Here is a 20,259-nt window from a genome sequence, read left to right as displayed (position 1 = left end):
GTGTGTATTAAATACCATCTGCACTCCGCCCCTGCAGAAACCATCAAGGGCACTTGCTGGCAGACTGTCATCGATGGGCGGTGTGAGATCAACATCAATGGAGCCACCTTAAAGTCCCAATGCTGTTCCTCTCTTGGCGCTGCCTGGGGAAGCCCGTGTACCCTGTGCCAAGTCGGTAAGAGAAACAGATGCTATGGCTCCTGTGCTCATCTCACTGGTTGCTTTGCTTAGAAAGGGGAAGCTTAGTACTTTACACATTTGGGTTCATATGGGAATTTTAGAAAATTTAATTCTCATGACTTCAATGGAACATCTTGCTGAATGGGAAACTAAGAGAAGTGTCAAAGACATTAATTTTATGTGGTTTGATAATTTATTGTTTTCTATCACCACATTGTAATATGGTTAGCTGCTGTTGCTTTCCTGGATCAGCAATTCCTATTGGCTCTCTGGGGAATCCCATGATTGGAAGTCCCGAGCTCTTTATAGGTACAGATTCTCTTCCAAAATAACTGATTAACATAAAGAAACCAGTATTCGTGACTAAACATCTAAATCTGTTGCAAAGCTGAGGTTTGATTTGATATATAAATGTGTGAATTTATATAGTGGGAATGTTGCAGGATATGAGATCTTCAAGTTCTAGACTTTGTTTTCCATGTTCATGTTACAGTAATCCCATATAGTGTGATTTCTAGTGTAGGGCTAACAGCAAGAGGGATGTGTAGTTAATTTTCTTCTTGGTCATCAACTTAGCATGACGTTTAGGGGATGTTTAGGTCTTTTTGGATAACTCAGAAAAATTGAGCTTTATTTAAGGAGACATTTTATAATTATTCTTTTTCACTTATGCAATCTCAGAAACACTCTGTTATCTCAGACTTATTCATAGCAACAAAATCTAATTCATGTTCCAGGCCCTCTTTCGTGTTTCTCATACTAAGTCATAACTGCAAAGTCTGGATGTTGTTATCTCAAATTTGCTTTTTGTTTTTGTTTGTTTGTTTGTTTTTACAGATCCCATATGTGGCAAAGGCTATTCAAGAATTAAAGGAACACAATGTGAAGGTATTTATGATTATTTATAAACCATAAATTACTGTGTGCATGAAGAATGCTTGTGTTAACTTGGACTGGATAAATTCACATGTCATGTAACTTCACAGTGAGAAATATGTAGCAGAGGAAAAAAAATAATGAGAACAGCAGAACATAACAGATGTTAATTTTACAAGCACGTATATGCTTTTGCCAGTGTCAGACCACTATAGCCAAAGGACAGGAAGGCCGAAAATGTTTTAGGCTGACCATAGTTGTGAATGACTGCACTTTCAAAATGTTGTAGATCACGAATAGAAAACAAAGTTTTTGATGAGGCTGTAAAATTTGCATTTTCCTTCTTTTGTCTTATTTCTCTGTTTGTCATGGATGATTTACAAGGACAAACTCTGTTGCCTCATTTTTGAAAGTCTATGTGGATTCTCTCCAGTTTGCTGTGATTCTTTCTTATGGAGTCCCATAAGAAAGGTCAGGGTGACTAACACAACCTGACATGACACAGCAGCTGAAAAATTTTAAAACCAGCAATTAGTCCCATATGTGGGATAAAATGAAGTTTTTTTCCCTGCTAAAATAAAGACGAACACTATAACCCCCACCCAAGGTCTGGCTTTCCAAATGATGACTGAATTCTTTGGCCTTTTTCTGGTCCAGACCCACTGTTAATATCTGACCTCAGCAGCACATTTTGGTGTGTAAGTGGCCAGGGCAAAAAAAAAAAAAAAAAAACGAAACGTAAAATTTCTCCTCCCCATTTATCTCTTTTATAAGGAAAGATTTGGTATATTTTGTTTTGCAGTATCGCTGGCTTAGAAAGTTATTTTTTCTAAATAGAGACACAGTGTGTGAATTTCTTAACTAATGCTCCACTTTTTTGGCATTGGCAAGTAAGTGCCTTTCTTTGGATTAACTTGATGGTGAATATTTTTCCAAATTAAGTGCAGAGAACATAGTGCTCTTCATTAAGCACACTGGGACAGACTGGTACATTTGAGAGAGATTGGGTGAATGATGAATGGATGAACACAAGCATCTTTCAACTCTCCCAACTCAAGCTGGGACCACAAAGGCTTTGACGGAGCAGCCTGAGACCATTGCTGAGTTAGAGCTACTAATATGCTTCTGGAGACTTCTCAGCACTTCTCAAAGAGAATCTTTTTACTGGCTACACATATTCCTCAATGGGATTTTTTTTCTATGCTCAAGATCTTTATTCTTTGCTAGTCTGAAAGACTAGATTTCTGTTACTCTATGTACTTCTAAGCATCTGTTCTCATAAAACTAATTATATGCCTCCTGGGAGCCTTACCTGAGATAGCCCAGAGTTATGCCCAATAACTTGCAGCAGCTCCCCGTCTCTTTCACTCAAAATTTACTCCCTGAGACCAATGGAGAAACATATCTTTGGTAGTAGCTGGGCTTGTTTTTGCTGTTTAGACATCCCAAAAGTTCTACCTAAACTTTTTGGAGGCAAACAAATTTTGCGAGTTTTTCAGGTTCCAAATGGCCTTTTCTGTTGTGAAAATAATTATGACTTCATGAGTGCAATGAAGTAGACTGTTGTTACACAGATATACTAACTCTATGCTTTTTTTTCTTTCATAGATATAGATGAATGTGAAGTGTTCCCAGGAGTATGCAAAAATGGCTTATGCGTTAACTCTAAGGGATCGTTTAAGTGCCAGTGTCCCAATGGGATGACTTTAGATGCCACAGGGAGGATCTGCCTGGGTAAATACTGAGCTCATTACTTTTCTAATGATTGTTTTTTAAAAGGGTATTAAAAACTCAGTGAACAAGATAGAGTTGAATATTTGATTCTAGCTACAAACACATACATTCCAAAGTCAGCATTTTCTTTAGAATCTATGGTGGTTTCCTAGACAAATAGCCTTCCTGACTCATGTTCTTTGTTTATTCTTTATAAAAAGAGTAGAGAAAACATTAGTGAAGGGAAGCTTTGGTCCTTAATTGATATGTAACTATTCCTTAAAACACTACTATCACAGTAATGATTACAGAACTCTTAATACACCCCCATATATCATGGGTTATAGGACACGAGATCAATGGTATCTTAGAATATTTTCATAGGGAGAATATTTTCACTTAATTGAAAACTATAGCCCATGTCTGCTAGGCACATCCTCTGATTAGTCAGAAGGACAGGTTCTTGCGGGAAAGTCTTATGGGCATTAGGAGTGAAGAGTGCCACAGTCCTGAAGAGTGAACCTGAGGGAACCCAGGGCTGTTGTCACTTTCAGTCATAGTGGGATCGATCCTCCATGCCAACTGCCAGAGCCCAAGTGGCAACAATGTGGAAGAGACTGGACACAGAACCTTGAGTTCTTAGAAAGCTAGCCTATGGACCTGCTGGCAATAGGCTCAAGTTCCCATAGTCATTCCGTGGGGTCTGGCAGACTTATTCTCATTAGTTACTATTATGGCTCTTGACTGCTAGGAATATGTCTCTTGGATCACTGATTTCTGAGTCCATAACTATAGAAATAATGCTCAGCCACATTGTCTATCTGAAGCCTTATTACTCTGAAGAGCATCTTTAGTGCAGGACTGCTGTAGGTAGTTGAAGGAGTGGTTTGCAGTTAAGAGATTTAGATCCCTTATGAATTAGAACAAGCAAACTTTTAAATGGAGACTTTGTGGGTTATAATGTAATAAACATAGAAGATAAAAATTTGAATTCAGAGGCTAGAGTCTTGTGTAACTATGGATGTCAGTTAATCCCATTCTCAGTCTTAGTTTCTTTGTTTAGTGGGAGTTAGCATTTAATGAGAAACTCTTCCAGTATCTTCCACGTTTAACTAAAAGATGCTTTGGTGTTTAATTTAGAAATCTTTTAAAAATTATCTATCTTAATAGAGTCAATCTGCATGTAAATTTTCCCAGAAGGCTTCAGAAGCTTTCTAACATTAAAGGAAGCTCAGGCACTGAGTCAAATGGTTAGTGACCACCTTATGAACGAGAAAGAGAGGGACTATCATGCCTTATGTTTTAATTATACAATAATTTTCAGATGCATAATCTCATTTGAGCTTCACAGTGCCCCCCTGAGAGATGAGCAGAACATCATTTTTTAGATGTGGAAATTGAGGCTCAGGGTCAATAATTTGTCTAATACAAATGACTTCGTAGTCACAGAACAGGAGCAAATTCTACCAGGTCTACTGACCTCTTGTCTGCTACTCTTTCTACTCTTACCCACGATCCCATGAATCTGGGTTTGGAACTAGATGTACCCCACATGCATCCCGAAGAGTGTGTACATTAGCACATGTTGAGGTGAAAGAAGTACTTGAGAATAGGAGTGAATGGCTTTTCTTTGCTGTTTTTCCTCTTTAATCTCAAGTAGGGCAGTCATTATTTTGGAGTTTATTGTTCTACCTCAACAAAATAAAGTAGATCTTAGGAAAGGGGACTGAAATAGCTCAGATGTCCTCCAAAGATAAAGAGTGTAGTTTGTTTTTAGCTATGAGGATGTCAAGGCATCATGGAATGTGTGCTTTGGTAACAGGCATATCTATGAAAACATCTCCTCAAAGAGCACTGCAGGATTCCTCAGAATATTGCTCCTTATGTGGAATTATCAGAAAATACTTAAAGTTGAAAGAAGACTTTTCACAAGTAGTACGTGCAAATAAATATGACCTGCCAAATAGAAGAGAGTCTTTATTAGGCAGGAACACCCATCATAATGCCTGGGTTTCTCCTGAGGAAAAAAATAATTCCAGTCAATAAGTATATAGCATATTATTGAATGCATTGTGCTTTGCCTAATGGGATGCTAGCAATTTGGGGCAGTGAAAACAAAGTAACTCTCCTCAACTTCCCTCTGTTCCCTCTGTTCCCTCTGGCAGATATCCGCCTGGAAACCTGCTTCTTGAGGTATGACGACGAAGAGTGCACTCTGCCCATTGCTGGCCGCCACCGCATGGATGCCTGCTGCTGCTCCGTCGGGGCAGCCTGGGGTACAGAGGAATGTGAAGAATGTCCTGTGAAAAACACACCTGAGTACGAGGAGCTCTGTCCCAGAGGACCTGGATTTGCCACAAAAGAAATTACAAATGGAAAACCTTTCTTCAAAGGTACAGTGGGTTTTCAGCGGTTGATTACTCTTCTTTTTAGAACAACAGGATGCATTTTCATGAGCCTAGAGCTCTACTATCAGAATTACAATAATTATCATCAATGTGGTCATCTCTCGATCATATTGGCATACATTCTTTTCTTTCTGAATTATACGTAACAAAACATTCGCTCCGTATCAGATTTTCTTTATCTCAGGATGTCCTGAGGTCACTTGTCTCTCCTATCTACCCATTATTATTTATTAAAGCAGATTTTAATACTACTCTAAGCCAAACATAAATGAAAGGAAACAGGAAATTTTTATGTCATCTGCTAAAGCCAAATATGACCTTTTATCTTCTGATTTGAGCATCCATGTCACTGTAGTCTACCTGAATATGGAGAATGCTGGGTGAATGAAATGAGAAACCCAGTGGCAGGTCCTCTTTGTCCAAATACAGCAAAATTTATTCCTGTGGCAGACATACTCCAGTGACATGATATTGCAATTACTTCAGTGTACTATGCTGTAATCTAAAATCTATGTAAAAAGTAAGTCACAGATTTAATCTAATTCCAAAATTAAGTTTTTGCGTACAATGATACAGAACTTGTTTACTTCAGCAGATGGAAAATCATAATTCGTTACTCAGAATTCTGAGTATTCAGAGAGGTTCAGCTTATGTTCCCAGTATAGAGTTTTATGTTGGTTGCCCATTGTGTCTGGACCTAGTTATTATACTTCATAACTAAATCAACTTATAAAAATGGGAAACGAGTATATAAATATCACTTAACTATCCTTAAATAAAAAGCATAGACTTTCTCTACTGAGTATTTGGTCCAAGAAGCTCTGGGGTTTAAAATTGTTTTGTCTAGAGAGACGACTTCTAGATCGCCCTCTTAAATATCTCTTAAGTAAATTCAAAGGAACTTGAGTGATTTTCTTCCAAAAGCTGTGGCAGTCCTTTGCCACAGAAGGACTTGATGTTCTTAAGAATTAATCTACTAGTTCTGTCTCTCATGACACTATGTAGAAATGAACTTGTATTTCCTGAGCTTTAGGTCTTAATTTGAAAAGGCTCCTAAATGGAGAAATTAAGATCATACATTTACTATGTTGTCTCCTAGTATAAAAATTTCAATTATATTCACAAAACTTTAAGGTTATTAATATTGAGAAAACATTTTTTAAAAGTATACATTATTTGCAAATATTTTGAATTATAAATGAAATCTTTGAAATTATTATATTTTAGGTTTATTCAGAAAAACATCAAAAAGCATAAATGAACATCTCATTCCTCTACACATCCAATTGGTTGCTGTGGGGCAATATATTCTAATAATCTCCTATGTGCTTTAAGTATAGACACTAGTGGTTTGGAATATTCATTCATTTAGCAAATTGTTAAGTGTTCAATATATATCAGTCAGCATGCCGGATTCTAGAAGTTCAGATAAACATACTCTTTAGTCCTCTAATGCTTTCTAAAATAAAAGTTTAAAAGACAAGAAATGTTTATAAGTCATACTTCTTGTGGATCATCAGACATTCTTTAAAATGAGTATTGCCAGGACCTTAAATCAAGACCCTCCAACTTTCAGGGTTGAAAACAGTGGGCACCGAACTCTTCTAATTGTTCGCTCATGAACTTTTCGCACATTTTATTTTTCTTGAAGATATCAATGAATGCAAGATGATCCCCAGCCTCTGCACCCATGGCAAATGCAGAAATACCATCGGCAGCTTTAAGTGCAGATGCGATAGTGGCTTTGCTCTTGATTCAGAAGAAAGGAACTGCACAGGTCAGTGAAGGGGCTCACCTTAGAGGGACGCCTGCTAGAACTCTTCATCTTTATTCCACAAGAATTAAGCCAATCCCGATACTCATTTGCTGTTACTTGCTGCTTTTGTGCAGACATTGATGAATGCCGCATATCTCCTGACCTCTGTGGCCGAGGCCAGTGTGTGAACACCCCAGGAGACTTTGAATGCAAGTGCGACGAAGGCTATGAAAGTGGATTCATGATGATGAAGAACTGCATGGGTAAGCATGTGCCCATTTGATCAGCACAGTTCAAAAGGGATTCCAAGAAGCTTTGATGACTAATAGCATAATATTCCAGATTTTTCATGCTCCCCCAGTGCACTGGTCTCCTGACCAATGAGTCAGGAATCAGTCTGTGGCAGAGAGAGACTGACATGTGGAAGGAATGAGGGAATTCAGCTTGTGGGGTGATGGGTGGTCTTGGACACCAGTTGCGGGTCCCTGAGAAGTGAGTGTAACACTTAGAGTAGATACCTCGGGGAAGAGAGAACAGTTCGAACATAAGTGATAATCGGGGTCACATTATAAGGTTTATGTCTGACGTTTCTAGAAAAGGAGATTCATTAAGCTGGTTGCATTAGATCAGGTTCGCTAGAAACAAATCCAAGGTGGGGATTATTTTGAGGGAATGCTTTCAGGAGAAACCTGTAAAGAAGTGAGGGAGGCCTGTTAGGGTGAGGGAAGGAGGGAAGCGAAGAGTTCAGCTGCATGTTAGCCTTAACCTGATTCCACTTGGGAATGTAAGTATTATCAGAGAGTAGTCCCACCCTGAGGCAAGGAGGCCAAGATTTTATGCTCCCACAGCGGTTCAAGCAGTTATTGGCCATGGGTGGCCCCCAGCATGGAAGAGAAATATAATCTTTCACTTCCCGGGTATTTCTGAATGAAGTGGAGAGCAATTCTCCAGAAAGGGAGAGTGTGAACCTTTACCAGACAGGATTTCCAGCAGCTAGGTGATGAGTGTACTGGCATGGTCATGGATAACTGGGCAGAATACCACCAACAACTTCAACTTCATTTCCATTTTGCAGATATCAACGAGTGTCAGAGAGATCCTCTCCTGTGCCGAGGAGGCGTTTGCCAAAACACCGAGGGAAGTTATCGCTGTGAATGTCCTCCTGGTCATCAGCTGTCTCCTAACATCTCAGCGTGTATAGGTAAGAAGACTTTCAGACTACTGACCAGTCATTCAACCCGCATGTCTGCCAGAGAGTCAGAAGCTTATGACTGGGTTTTCTATTCTTATTTTTCACACAGACATCAATGAGTGTGAACTGAGTGCAAACCTCTGTCCAAATGGCCGCTGTGTGAACCTCATAGGGAAATATCAGTGTGCCTGCAACCCTGGCTATCATTCAACTCCTGACAGGCTGTTTTGTGTTGGTAAGTTCTATGTTTTATGTGGTTTTATATTTTATTTTATTTAATCTCCTTCTAAAGCACTCAAGCAATGTTCTCTGAGTTCTGTTTCCACCACTGGTGATTTTCACTTAATCTTTCTTGTTTTCCTATAAGGAAAATTCTTTTCATAGTGGTTACCATCTTCAGATCTCACCTTCCTTTTGTGTTTAAGGAAGCAGTTACATGAACAATGTAAAATGTTTTAGCTCTAACCAGTATAATTTGACCCATGCTGCTTTGAATGGTGAATGGTAACACATGCTTTGTTGAGGTACATGCATAACCAAGCAAATAAGCAAGTAATAAATAAGCCTGAAATAAATGAAGTATGGTGGGTGCCATGAAAAGACAAAATGTGTAGAGTGCAGTCTCTGCCCTACAGTGGATAAGATCAGCTAAAAGATTTCAAAGGATAATTATAGGAAAGAAGATCATGGTACATTCACATCTTAAAACAAAATAAAGGTCAGATATGGCGCTCCTTAATGATGGGATTTTGTGAGACAAGCCTTTTGCTTTGTGGCTGGCCTTCTGTGGGTTCAGTCGTGCTGGAAATAGTGGCACAGCAAACCCTTTGGCTTTATTGTGCCCAAAGTTAAAGCGAAACTGTAGAAACGGCCAGTTTTTGCCTGGTTTGGGGTGTACATCATGTGGAACTGCCAAGTCTCACATGGTTTCCACCCAAAGTCATAAATCAGCCCAAATTCTTCTGAAACATGGCCCAGTACAACTCAGAACTCCAACTCAAGTTCTTGAAAAGGATTAGAACTTCAGCCAATCAAACCGAATATCTAGTTTATAACTGAATCTGTGACCCAGAGAAGTTCACCCACGTGCTCATTGTCAGAACTGGGATATGTACTCAAAGCACCTAGCATTTCTTCTATATTGCATGTGGCACACCATGTATTGTGTAATTAATTGTTCATCTAATTCTCCAGCTACAGTTCAGCATTATGAAGGCAAGTCTCGTGTTTATCTCATTCACTATTGGATTCTCACTTCTAGTGCATAGTAGGAGTGTAGTTCATATTTTTTAAGGAAACAAATAATGCAGTGACTTTGAGTTACTCTAGGATGCTCTTTTTTTTTTTTTGGCTTTACTTGACCTATGCCTGGAAACTTTCAACACATGTCATAATCATAAACACAAAGAAAGGTGATACTCTTTTTATTTTTCTTAGACATCGATGAATGCAGCATAATGAACGGTGGTTGTGAGACCTTCTGTACAAACTCCGAAGGTAGCTATGAATGTAGCTGTCAGCCAGGATTTGCACTAATGCCTGACCAGAGGTCGTGTACCGGTAAGTAGGTTTTAGCCTCCTGTCAAATCTCTCAGTAATAGGTCTCTATGCAGAGCAGTTTAGGGTCTGGACTTTGGAGTCAGAGAGCCCTGAGTTTAAATCTTCGTTTTGTCACATATTTTAGCTATGTGTCCTTGATAAAGATCTTTAGCATCAGATTTCTCACCTATAAAATGGAGTTCAGATTGCCTCTGAGGAAGAGTATGTACAACACTTAGCATAGTACCTGGCATGTGCTCAAAAAATGGAATATAAAATACAATTCCTTCATTGATCAGAATTTTGAAGAATTTGATCTCTTGGCTTACATCAGTGCTATTCAGGGTGGACCAGAAGCTTTAGTATCACCTGAGAATGTGTTAGAAGTGAAAAATCTTGGGCCCCACTTCAGAACTACTAAATCAGAAACTCCTGGGGGTGGATCCCAGGAATTCATTTTCACAAGCCCTCTAAGTGATTTGGATGTGTGCTAAAATTTAAGAACTGCTGGTCTTTGGACTTCCTGTTGTATCACCCTGGACGAGAAATGCCCTGTAGCCAGCTACAGATGAAAAATGAGGTGGACAGTATAAGTTTTGATTTTGGTTTGGGTTAAGAAGAGAAATTGGGTTTAGAAACCTGAAGTATCTTGTCTGATCTAGAAAATCTCCTTCGAAAACCCTAGATATAAATTTGGCTACAAAAATTAATTGTTGAAAGTAAATATTTTTACTAAAAAATGAATCTAACTAGATTTGCTTATTTCAAGCAGTTTCCATCTTAAAATATCAATAAAAAGATGATAGACTTCAGACATTTACATTCAACAATGAGAAAAATATAATTCATAATCATTTTTAAATGATAAATTCATATCAGAGATAAAATTGCTAATTAAATGATGGACTTTTAAGTGGCTGTAGACCCCTGAACAGCGTGTTGTGAATCTTCAAAATGGTTCTCACCTTTTTAACTCAGGATAATGTGATGGGATAATTTAGGTAAAGCTTCATTTGTATTTGAGACCTCATTATCTTATACAACGAATAGGCTGAGCTTATTCGACTTGGGTGAGTTAACTTTTTCATCCCTGAATTAATAGAACCTATATCAACAACATGCTGTTGTTGGTTTTATTCTCTGCAGACATTGATGAGTGTGAAGAAAACCCCAATATCTGTGATGGCGGTCAGTGTACAAACATACCCGGAGAGTACAGGTGCTTGTGTTATGATGGATTCATGGCATCCGAGGACATGAAGACTTGTGTAGGTAAGCAAAGAAAACAGAATTTTCCATTTTCTCTGGTTACTCACAGGTACTATTAAATTACATAAATATTAGTTTGGGTAGCCAAGATCCTATGCGAAAAGTAAGGATAGTTAGGGGCATAACACTAATATTCAAAGCCAGCATTCCAAAGAGCAACTTTCTTGTGATTGTGATATGATGTTCTTGTAAGATATGTTATATGGACTGAACTAACCTTTGGTCAACTCCAGATTGACATTTATTTTATGTCTGTGCATTATTTCTGTCCACATAACCCTCCTCCTGCTGTGACTAGAGTTCGGGCTTTTTAAATGTTTGACTAAAGGCAAGCAAAATTTATTTCTGACCAGAACGCAATAAACCAGAATTGACTGTATTTGAGAGAGTTTTCCTTTACTATGTTTTTATATTTATTAAACTCCTGCAATATGTAATCTGCCTTTAATCTCATTCAGTATATTTTTAACCTCAGACATTACAGTCTTTATCTCTAAAAGTTTGATTTATGATTTTTTATCATATCTTCTGTGACTCTATTTAATATGTCCAATCATTTCTATAGCTTTTAATATCCTGGTCTACTAATTCTATCATCTGTGTCAATTCTGAGTCATTTTAGTAAACTGACTTTCCTCTTCATTATGGGTCATATTTTCCTGCTTCATTGAATGCCTGGTAATTTTTTATCAGATGCCAGACATTATAAATTTGACTTACTAGGTGCTAGATATTTTTGTATTCCTAGAAGTATTCTTGAGCTTTATTCTGGAACCGAGGTAAGTAATTTTGAAACAGATCGTGCCTTTCAAAATCTCGCTTTTATGCTTTTAAGCAATAGTTAGTCTCAGGCTAATTTTGCTCTGTTACTGAGGCAGAACCCTTCTGGATATTCTACTCAAATCCCTGCGAATTATGGGATTCTTCAGTCTGACTGGTAGGAAGAGGCGCAATTCCAGGCCTTCTGTGAATTCCGATAATTGTTTTCTCTAGTTCTTGTGGGTGGTACTTCCCCCAGCTTATAGTAAGTTCCCTTACATGAATGTGCTGAACTCTGCTCATCTGAATGTTTGACTGTGACCCTCTGCAGATCTGTGGAGCGAAGTCTGTACAGCTCCCATCTGTTCTTTGTTCTGCCCTGTGAACTCTAGTGACCATGGCATTTCACGACTTCCAATTTCATCTCCTCAACTCAAGACACTACCTGGTTCCATCTGTCATCCCCTCCCTATGCCATGGCCTTAAAATTCTTCCTACATAGTAATCTGGGGCATTTGTAGAATTCACCTAGTCTGTTTTCTATCTCTCCAAATCACCGTCCTATGTTGCCTATATTGTCCTTTAGTTGTCATTTCAGATGGGAAGGTAAATTCAGTGCCTATTACAACATCTTGGCCAGAGGCAAGAATTTAGAATTGAAATTATTTAAATTGTACCATATTTACATCTTCAGAAAATCCTGGCAAAATACTTGTCAAGTACTAGAAATTAAAGTGAATGTCATAAAAAAAAATAATTTTTAATTTGGGAAGGAAGTGAAGTTGATAACTACCTGCACTAAGACTACTAGTTTATTTCTTCTTGCAAAATGTGGAAACTAAACTTTTGGCATCATGCAGACTGACTTAAAAGTCTCATCTTGCAGCAATTTTGAAAAGTTTTCTAGACTTTTGCATAAATAAGCTCCATACTCAGCCTCGAATGGGTCAATTTATTTGATTACTTGACCTCCTGCTTATGTCCCAGATAAAAAGCCAGTCTGTATGATTAGCCTGTAATATAAAAAGCACATATGAGTTGAGCTCCATAAATATGATACACTTTTTTTGAGTGAAAGCATTTCACTCTTTCTGATTTATTTATCATAGTTGTGTTGTCTCAAGGAAAAAGTGTTAAATTATATCAAATAAATGGTTATATGTATTAAAAATATCTATATTTTACAGATGTTAATGAATGTGACCTGAATCCAAATATCTGTCTAAGTGGAACCTGTGAAAATACTAAAGGCTCATTTATCTGCCACTGTGATATGGGATATTCAGGCAAAAAGGGAAAAACTGGCTGTACAGGTATGTTTTTCAAATTGAATAATAAAAGATTAAGTGCTTAAGAGATTGCTACCATAATTACAGATTAATATAACTGAAAATCATTGATGTTTTATTTGCATTATAAAGCATGTTGTATAATATTTTTCATTAACTTAGCCTGCATTTCTTTGAAATTCATCATACATTAGATCATATCTAAGCTAAGGGTTTTTTTCTTTACCTGTGAAACAAGGCTTATTGGATAAATTACCACTATAACTAACACCATAAATATCATATTTTTATGAGGTTTAAATCATATTTTTATATCAAAGTAGTTAACATCCTAGTTACCAAACATTCATATCCCTTTACAGTCGTTCGCCACACAGTGATGTTTAGGTCAGTGATGGACCATATATATGATGGTGGTCCCATAAGATTATAATGGAGCCAAAAGGTTCCTGTCACCTAGTAATGTCATAGCCATGGTAATGTCATAGCTCAACATGTTCATGGTGATGCTTGTATAAATAAACCTACTTCACTGCCAGTACTGTCAAAGTATAGCACATACAATTACAGTAGTAGGCTATACCATCTAGATTTGTGTAAGTGTGCCCCAATGTTTTCACCATGAAATCACCTAACTCCGTGTTTCTTAGAATGTGTCCCATTGTTAATACAGACACATGATTATATTAAAACAAGCCTTTCTCAGTAACCTCCATTGCCAACACTTCATTTAAGATTTTATAAATGAAATTACTTTTTAAAGAAACACATCCTACAATTCATATATTTCATCAATTTCTCATCAGTCTTCTAGTTCTTTAAATTAGTGTGCTTCTGATGTATTAAGTTGTTTTAGCCCAAGTAAGTCTTTATTCCTGAGGCTTAACAAATCTTGTGAAGTAATAATTAAACCATTTGTAATTTTGCTTGTCAATAGCTTGTCAATACCAAGAGCACATGAGAAAATCTTTTCACAATGTTTGTAGAAGATTATTCTATTAAACAGCAAATGAAAGAAGTCATTCTGAGTGATATTGTTTTTAAATGTTTAGTTGATATTTTCAAACTTGATGCAATAATGTTAAGTATGTGAAATAATAAAGTTTTATTGTAGTTACAGTAATATAACAAATTATGGCATAGTAGAGACCATGGTGAGTTTGAATTAAGTAACTGCATAATTTCTTTACAAATAACAGACTTTAATTCCAAAAGCCAGTTGGCAAGCCCTTGTGACTCAAACATTTAAATATTTGCAGATTGGCAACATGGTAAATGTACAGATTCTTTTCTTAATCATATTAACATTTTTCAAGAAAACTCCTAAATATATTGTCATTTTGAACAACTGTCTAATAATGTTAACTTTCAAAGTTATAGATATACCAGGTAACACCAATAATATTATTATTGATTCAAACATAAAAGGTTCTAACCAAATTATAAAAATCAGCATGAAACTGAAATGCTTTCCTCCTCACTATGTTACTCTTCTTATGAAGCATGACTAAGAGTCTATTCTGATAAATGGCACAGTGTTTCAAATATCAACTCCTCATGTGGTCTCTGGGGTACAAATGGTGGTTAACTCACTATACCTATGATTCAAGCTTTATTTTTAGCTTCCAGTATAAATATAGAACTTGGGGTATGGGGTGGTCTGGCAGTAATAAAGGGAAAAGTAGGACAGTTCCAGGTTGCATTTTACCTAATAGAGTCTAATACCCCTGTTTGGCTCTGTTGAACTCACTGAAATTCACCCCCAGAGGATGGTGATGTTTATGAAGGGAGAAGCTAATCTAATTGGACAGTCTTCATTTGCTATAAGAAAAGGAGATCTCTAGAATTTCATGCTCCAAATTCCAGCTAATAGAGGCCTGTGCAGAGGCCAATTATTTTAGGCCTTCTACCATGAAGAAAGCTTAAATTCTCATGTGACATTAATTTCATTTTAGGTAAATGAGATAGAATGTACATAATACCCTTGGCATAGTGCTTGACATTCAGTAACTGGTCAATAAATAGTAGCTACTGTTGTCATTACAGAATCAGACACATAGACATAGTGTCTAGAAGCCATTTGGTTAAAGACATAACTTCTAGTCTAGTAGAACTCTATACTACTATTTACTGATACATGCTTGGAATCAATTTAAAGAAGGAAAATCTTACTCTACATTAAAAGGCTTGTTTTACAAGGCTCATTCTAATTGAATTTGCACAGATACTAAGGCTGTGGTGATGAAAGCTGTGCACTTCATGTTAGAGGAGATGACACCAGTTTTACATTAAGAACAGCAATCTTTTAGTAAATTATGTGAACAGACACATGGATTCGAAGTCCAAGAAATACTCTATCCTTTACCAAGGGCCAACATCCTCCTACTTTTAAATTATAGCCCAAACTGATTTTCCAATTTTATAAAACCCAGCCAGCACTGTCAAGAAGAGACTTGAGTTTCATGGCCCCTTTGAGATCATAGTAGCATGGCATGTGATATTCTTGTGTGAAAGAGTAGAACCCTGGATTTTATTCCCAGTTCTTACAGTGGTTCGTGAGCTTGAAGGAATCACCAAGGTTCTTTGTAGTTACACAAGTGTTCCCCTTAGGTAAGCACCCTCTGTGAAATGTGGAAGGAGGGGGTACATTAGAGAAGAAAGGAAAAGAGATCTTCTGTAAATACTGTTATTAACAACCAAGAGTATGACAGTTGATTGAAAATGACTTACACAAACAGGAATTGGCAGCAAATTTGGTATACTTAAAAACAAGTTTTTAAAAATCTGAGCCAAAATGTTTTTTAATTCCGTGTAACTAGGGCTCTTTTAGCCTGCTTTTAGTTTAAAATTAGTATCACTCACAACTTAGAATACCAGCAGGTTACCTTGGTGATAGTTGCATTAAAGACAAGTGTTTATAATGTCCCAGGCAACTAATATAAATAGAGATATGTATCTTGCCTAATGGGATAAGCAAGCCACACAAAAAATAACAATAAAGAATGGACCTGAAACTATGTGTTGATGACAGACAAAATAAATATTTTACATGTATTTCCATATGTATATAATGTGTATACAGACATTTAATCCGTACATCACAACATATATATATATATATATTTTTTTTTTTTTTAAATGAGCCTATACAGGAGTGATAAAAATATGTATGCCATTTCATAGGGGGAAACTTTGTTTCATGAGAACTAAAAAATGTTCTCTGGGTTTCATTACAACTTTGTCTAAATATTTCAGCTCCCTTGTCATTACCGATTGTTTCCATTTTAACAAATAAACATGTTTTTCCCCCCAATCACTTTAGCAGTGTTCAGAATCCACCCACTGACTTACATTCCCAGCCTACACAGATGTGTTAAGGGTTTCTTTTTTCTCCTTAAGCTTTGTCCAAATTATGGGTTGAAAGGAATGTTTGATTTAATGGAGGAAAAAGTACATTTGCTTGAAATCTAGAACATAGCTCTCTGTCCTTGGCTTAAGAGGGCTGGATTACGATTTTTCTGTGGCCCACATACAGGGCTTCTGCTGCTCATACTGTGTAATTGCAATGAGACAACCAATTGGAAGGATACAATTTAGACAGTTGCGAGGTGCCATCCTCGGTGAGTCTGCTTTCACAAGCTCTTTTGTAAGAGCCCACCACCCTTTGGGTGCTTATTCAGTCAGCTAGTAAGTAAGGTATACATACCATTAAATCAGAATTGTTTTCAGTTAAAATAGCAGGATTTCTGTGTAATTTTATTTCTCAAACTGTCTGCTTCTTTTCACATGAGAAATGTTGCTGATGGATCTTAATCCATGAGAATCATATACTTCAAAACCACCAGCACTCAGTGAGAATTTGCGCCCGTTTCCTTCCAGCTTCTTATCACTGCTAACTGTCCTCCACTGGCTGTCAGCCTGTGAAAACTCGGTGGGTGTTCAGTTAAATAGTCTTGGCTCAAATTTGGATCCAAATAAAGAAATCCGAGTAGCCTTCCCATTTAGCCTTGCCATTCACTCGAACGTCCTCTTCCCCAATGTCTAATCAAAGAGATCCCACAGTGTGCCAGATTCGTAATCTGTCAGATTACAATTCACGTGACCGATGCCCAGATGACGGGAAGTCAGGTGTTTGTGTGGGTGAAACAGCCTCTCCCTGTGTGACTATCGGAGGAGGCCAGAGCAGCTCAGAGCACAGCCCTTACTCAAATGTCAGTGGAACACACCCAGAACCTCTGCTTGGGGTCTGCTCAGAACATACCCTCGCCCTTTAAGAGACCCCTGCACGTGGGACCTTCAAGTCTGTGAGGGAGCTTTCGTGGGGTTATGGAGGTTGCAGTGTCAGCCCTAAATTTGAATTTCTTTGCTTTTCTTGGCTTGTGTTTATTCTTAATCTTAAAAAGGAATTTTCTGTCTGGAGCAAAATTGTGGGGGAAAGAGAACATTTGTACAGAAAGAGATGTTCTTGGCAAGCATGTGCTATGTTTCCTTCACATTATTGAAGAGTAGAATGTTTGAATACAGCATTTTCATTTGCTTGTTTTCCTCAGTTTCCCCTTCTGTTAGTTTTTATAATTAAGTGCAGTCTTAGACGCAGGTCTGTCATGGAAACAATAAATGAACAACAGTTAGCTCATACACACATGCAAAACCTTGTATTCAGAGATGCCTTTACACTTTATGACCAAGTCTTTTTAATTCCCTTGTCAGATACTGAGAGTATAAGGCATTGAGATAATGACCTATACAAATATTCACAAAATGAAAAATCAAATATTGGCTCTTGAGACACTCTCCTAGTATCCTAAAGCCCATGATACACAGCCTCTTACAAATATATTTTCTTTTCACCTTGAAAAATTGCGGTGAAATTGCACACATTTTCTTTAATTAGAAATTTATAGTAGCATATTATCAATGACAAAAAGTGGAGAGACTCTCCTTTGAAAAGAAATGGTAATATTCTTAATTACAAGATTAAATATGGATGGTAAAAAATCCATGTGAAAATAAGGGTGAGTTTGGTCCTTAGAGAAATGGAAAGCAAAAGATTACAGAATTATTAGATCAACAGGCTATAATCAGCTCTGAAAATTATACTTAGCAGACAAGATTAGTGACTACTTCTATGAGTCTGTTAATATTCACCAAGATTTGGAAAACTCCATAAAGCAGGGCTTAGAATAAAGTCTTAATGCATTTTTAAAAAATCAGCTTTCTCTTGGGCAGCTGTGACCTCAGGGAAAGAGTGCCAAGAAGGGGACAGAGAAAGTGAGTCCCTGGTGGTCCTACTCTGACCCTCACTGACTTTTGGGCCTCTGTATCCTCCTCTGAGAGACTGAAGATTAAGAAAGTAGAATTCTAAATTCTTTCCACTTAGAAATTTCCTTGATTTTCCCCCCATTCTTTTTAAATTCTATTTTATTATTAGTTTCAAGGAAAATTCTTTGATTTTGTAACATTTGGAGGCTTCAATACTTAGGCAATTGAAGTTCATTATTTTTAAGTAATTCAGCTATCATGACAAATAAAGGAGGGACATTAAGACAACTTTGCAAAAGTGGTAGTTTGCGTCATTAACTCTGAGGGGAGCGATTATCTGAGGAAGAGGTACGTGTTTGATGGCCCTGCTTGGGAGCCCGTTAGGTCATGCTTACTTTCTTGAATTCCCTACTTCACTATTATCGCCAGGCTGGCCTTCCTCTTCATTTCCTTGGAATGTGCCGTGCTCAATTACTCAGTTGGTTAAAGCTCCCAGTCACAAGTGTAAAGCTGCCCGGTATGTGCCTCCCTTGACCTGCCTTAATAACTCAATAGGTTTAGTGGCTGCCAAGGTTACATTAAAATTCACCCATATGATACATTGTAATTGTAAGAACATTCTCCCAGGCATGTTCTCATTTTATGATTATTAGTGATATTGCAAAATATTTTTTATAGGAAAATGTCATTATTTTGTGTTTTCTCTAGAAGTTATGAAGAAGCCAAAGATCCAAGGATCATTTCAGAGCTTTAGATGGACTATTTGGCAAACAGCATGTTTCCAAACATTTTCAAATCATTTAATTGGGCTTCTTACATAAACAAAAGGGTAAACATAAGTTGCTTGATTAGTTTCTTTTTCAGGCCACTAGTCAAGTGGTCACTAAAAAGTTTTGCAGCATCTCACATGCCAAAATTATACTTCTTGACCTAAATTTTATGTTAGACATTGGTTTGCATATAGAGGCATAGTATCTATACCTATGAGTTCTTTTTCTTAGTTAGTGAACATGTTAATTATGTGGTTAAGTACCTGACTTTCGTTATATAATGGATTAATTTTGGGAAATATGATTATGATATCAATTCCAATTCTGATCACTAACTGGGTGTCTTACAATTCAACTAAATTCTGATATCTTCAGGTAGATAGTGTCAGATTCCACAAGTTAACGGCTCTGTCCCACAAGACTATTCCCATTTAGATGCCAATTGCAAGTCCAGATTGTTACCTGTGCTTTTGATAGAATGGATATAAATACTACAAATCAGAGGTTCCCGACCTCTTCCTTGGGTTTAATTTGCTAGAGCAGCTCACAGAACTCGGGAAATCAGATTATTATAGATTACCAGTTTATTATAAAAGGATATAACTCATGAACAGCCAGATAGAGGAGATGCACAGAGCAAGGCATGGCAAAGCGGTGCAGAGATTCCATGTTTTCTCCCTGAATCTCCTTGCGTTCACAAACCATTCACAACTCCACCCTTTTAGGTTTTTATGGAGGCTTCATTACATAGGTCTCATTGATCAAATCACTGACCATCGGCAATTGAATCAGCCTCCAATCCCTCTCTCTCCCCATACGTGCCCTAAGGTCAGGGGTGTGGGTTGAAAGTGCCAGCCCTGTAGTCATGTGGTTGGTTCTCTTAGCAACCAGCTGGTTTCCTTAGGTGTGGTCTAGAAGTCACCTCATTAACATAACAGAAGACACCTTGCTTGCTCTCACCATTTAGGAAATTCCAAGGGTTTCAGGAGCTCTGTGCAGGAACTGCAGATAAAGACTAAATATGTATTTCTTATTATAAATCACAATATCATGCAAAATAAAACATATTTCACTTCTTACTGTATATTCTTTTCTATAATTCTTTCATATGCTAGAATCTATCTTGGTTAAATTAGTAAATGAAATTTTGGAGAATGGAGAATTTTCAAGAATTTGAAGTTCTTTAGTAATGTAACCTTAATCTGGTACTCCTTTTACAGATAAATCTTCATTGGACTGATTTGAG

The 20,259-nt window shown here is 37.3% G+C and overlaps 1 protein-coding gene across 2 annotated transcripts in view; it reads left to right on the top strand.

The window, feature by feature from the left end:
• FBN1 (fibrillin 1) overlaps nt 1-20,259 on the top strand; it is a 216,439-nt gene that overhangs the window by 136,975 nt on the left and 59,205 nt on the right. For both annotated transcript variants that reach the window (XM_016163229.2, XM_036218301.1), the window contains exons 22-32: nt 38-175; nt 1,018-1,068; nt 2,665-2,790; nt 4,935-5,162; nt 6,829-6,954; nt 7,068-7,196; nt 8,009-8,134; nt 8,235-8,360; nt 9,563-9,685; nt 10,811-10,936; nt 12,880-13,005. In XM_016163229.2, the coding sequence (XP_016018715.1) occupies nt 38-175; nt 1,018-1,068; nt 2,665-2,790; nt 4,935-5,162; nt 6,829-6,954; nt 7,068-7,196; nt 8,009-8,134; nt 8,235-8,360; nt 9,563-9,685; nt 10,811-10,936; nt 12,880-13,005 (1,425 nt within the window). The remainder of the gene's footprint in view (nt 1-37; nt 176-1,017; nt 1,069-2,664; nt 2,791-4,934; nt 5,163-6,828; nt 6,955-7,067; nt 7,197-8,008; nt 8,135-8,234; nt 8,361-9,562; nt 9,686-10,810; nt 10,937-12,879; nt 13,006-20,259) is intronic.

This window comes from Rousettus aegyptiacus, unplaced genomic scaffold (genome assembly GCF_014176215.1).
Source record: "Rousettus aegyptiacus isolate mRouAeg1 unplaced genomic scaffold, mRouAeg1.p scaffold_m13_p_3, whole genome shotgun sequence".
Taxonomy (NCBI): Eukaryota; Metazoa; Chordata; class Mammalia; order Chiroptera; family Pteropodidae; genus Rousettus; species Rousettus aegyptiacus.
Note: the sequence above shows the minus strand (reverse complement) of the source record. Positions and strands in the feature narration are given on the sequence as shown.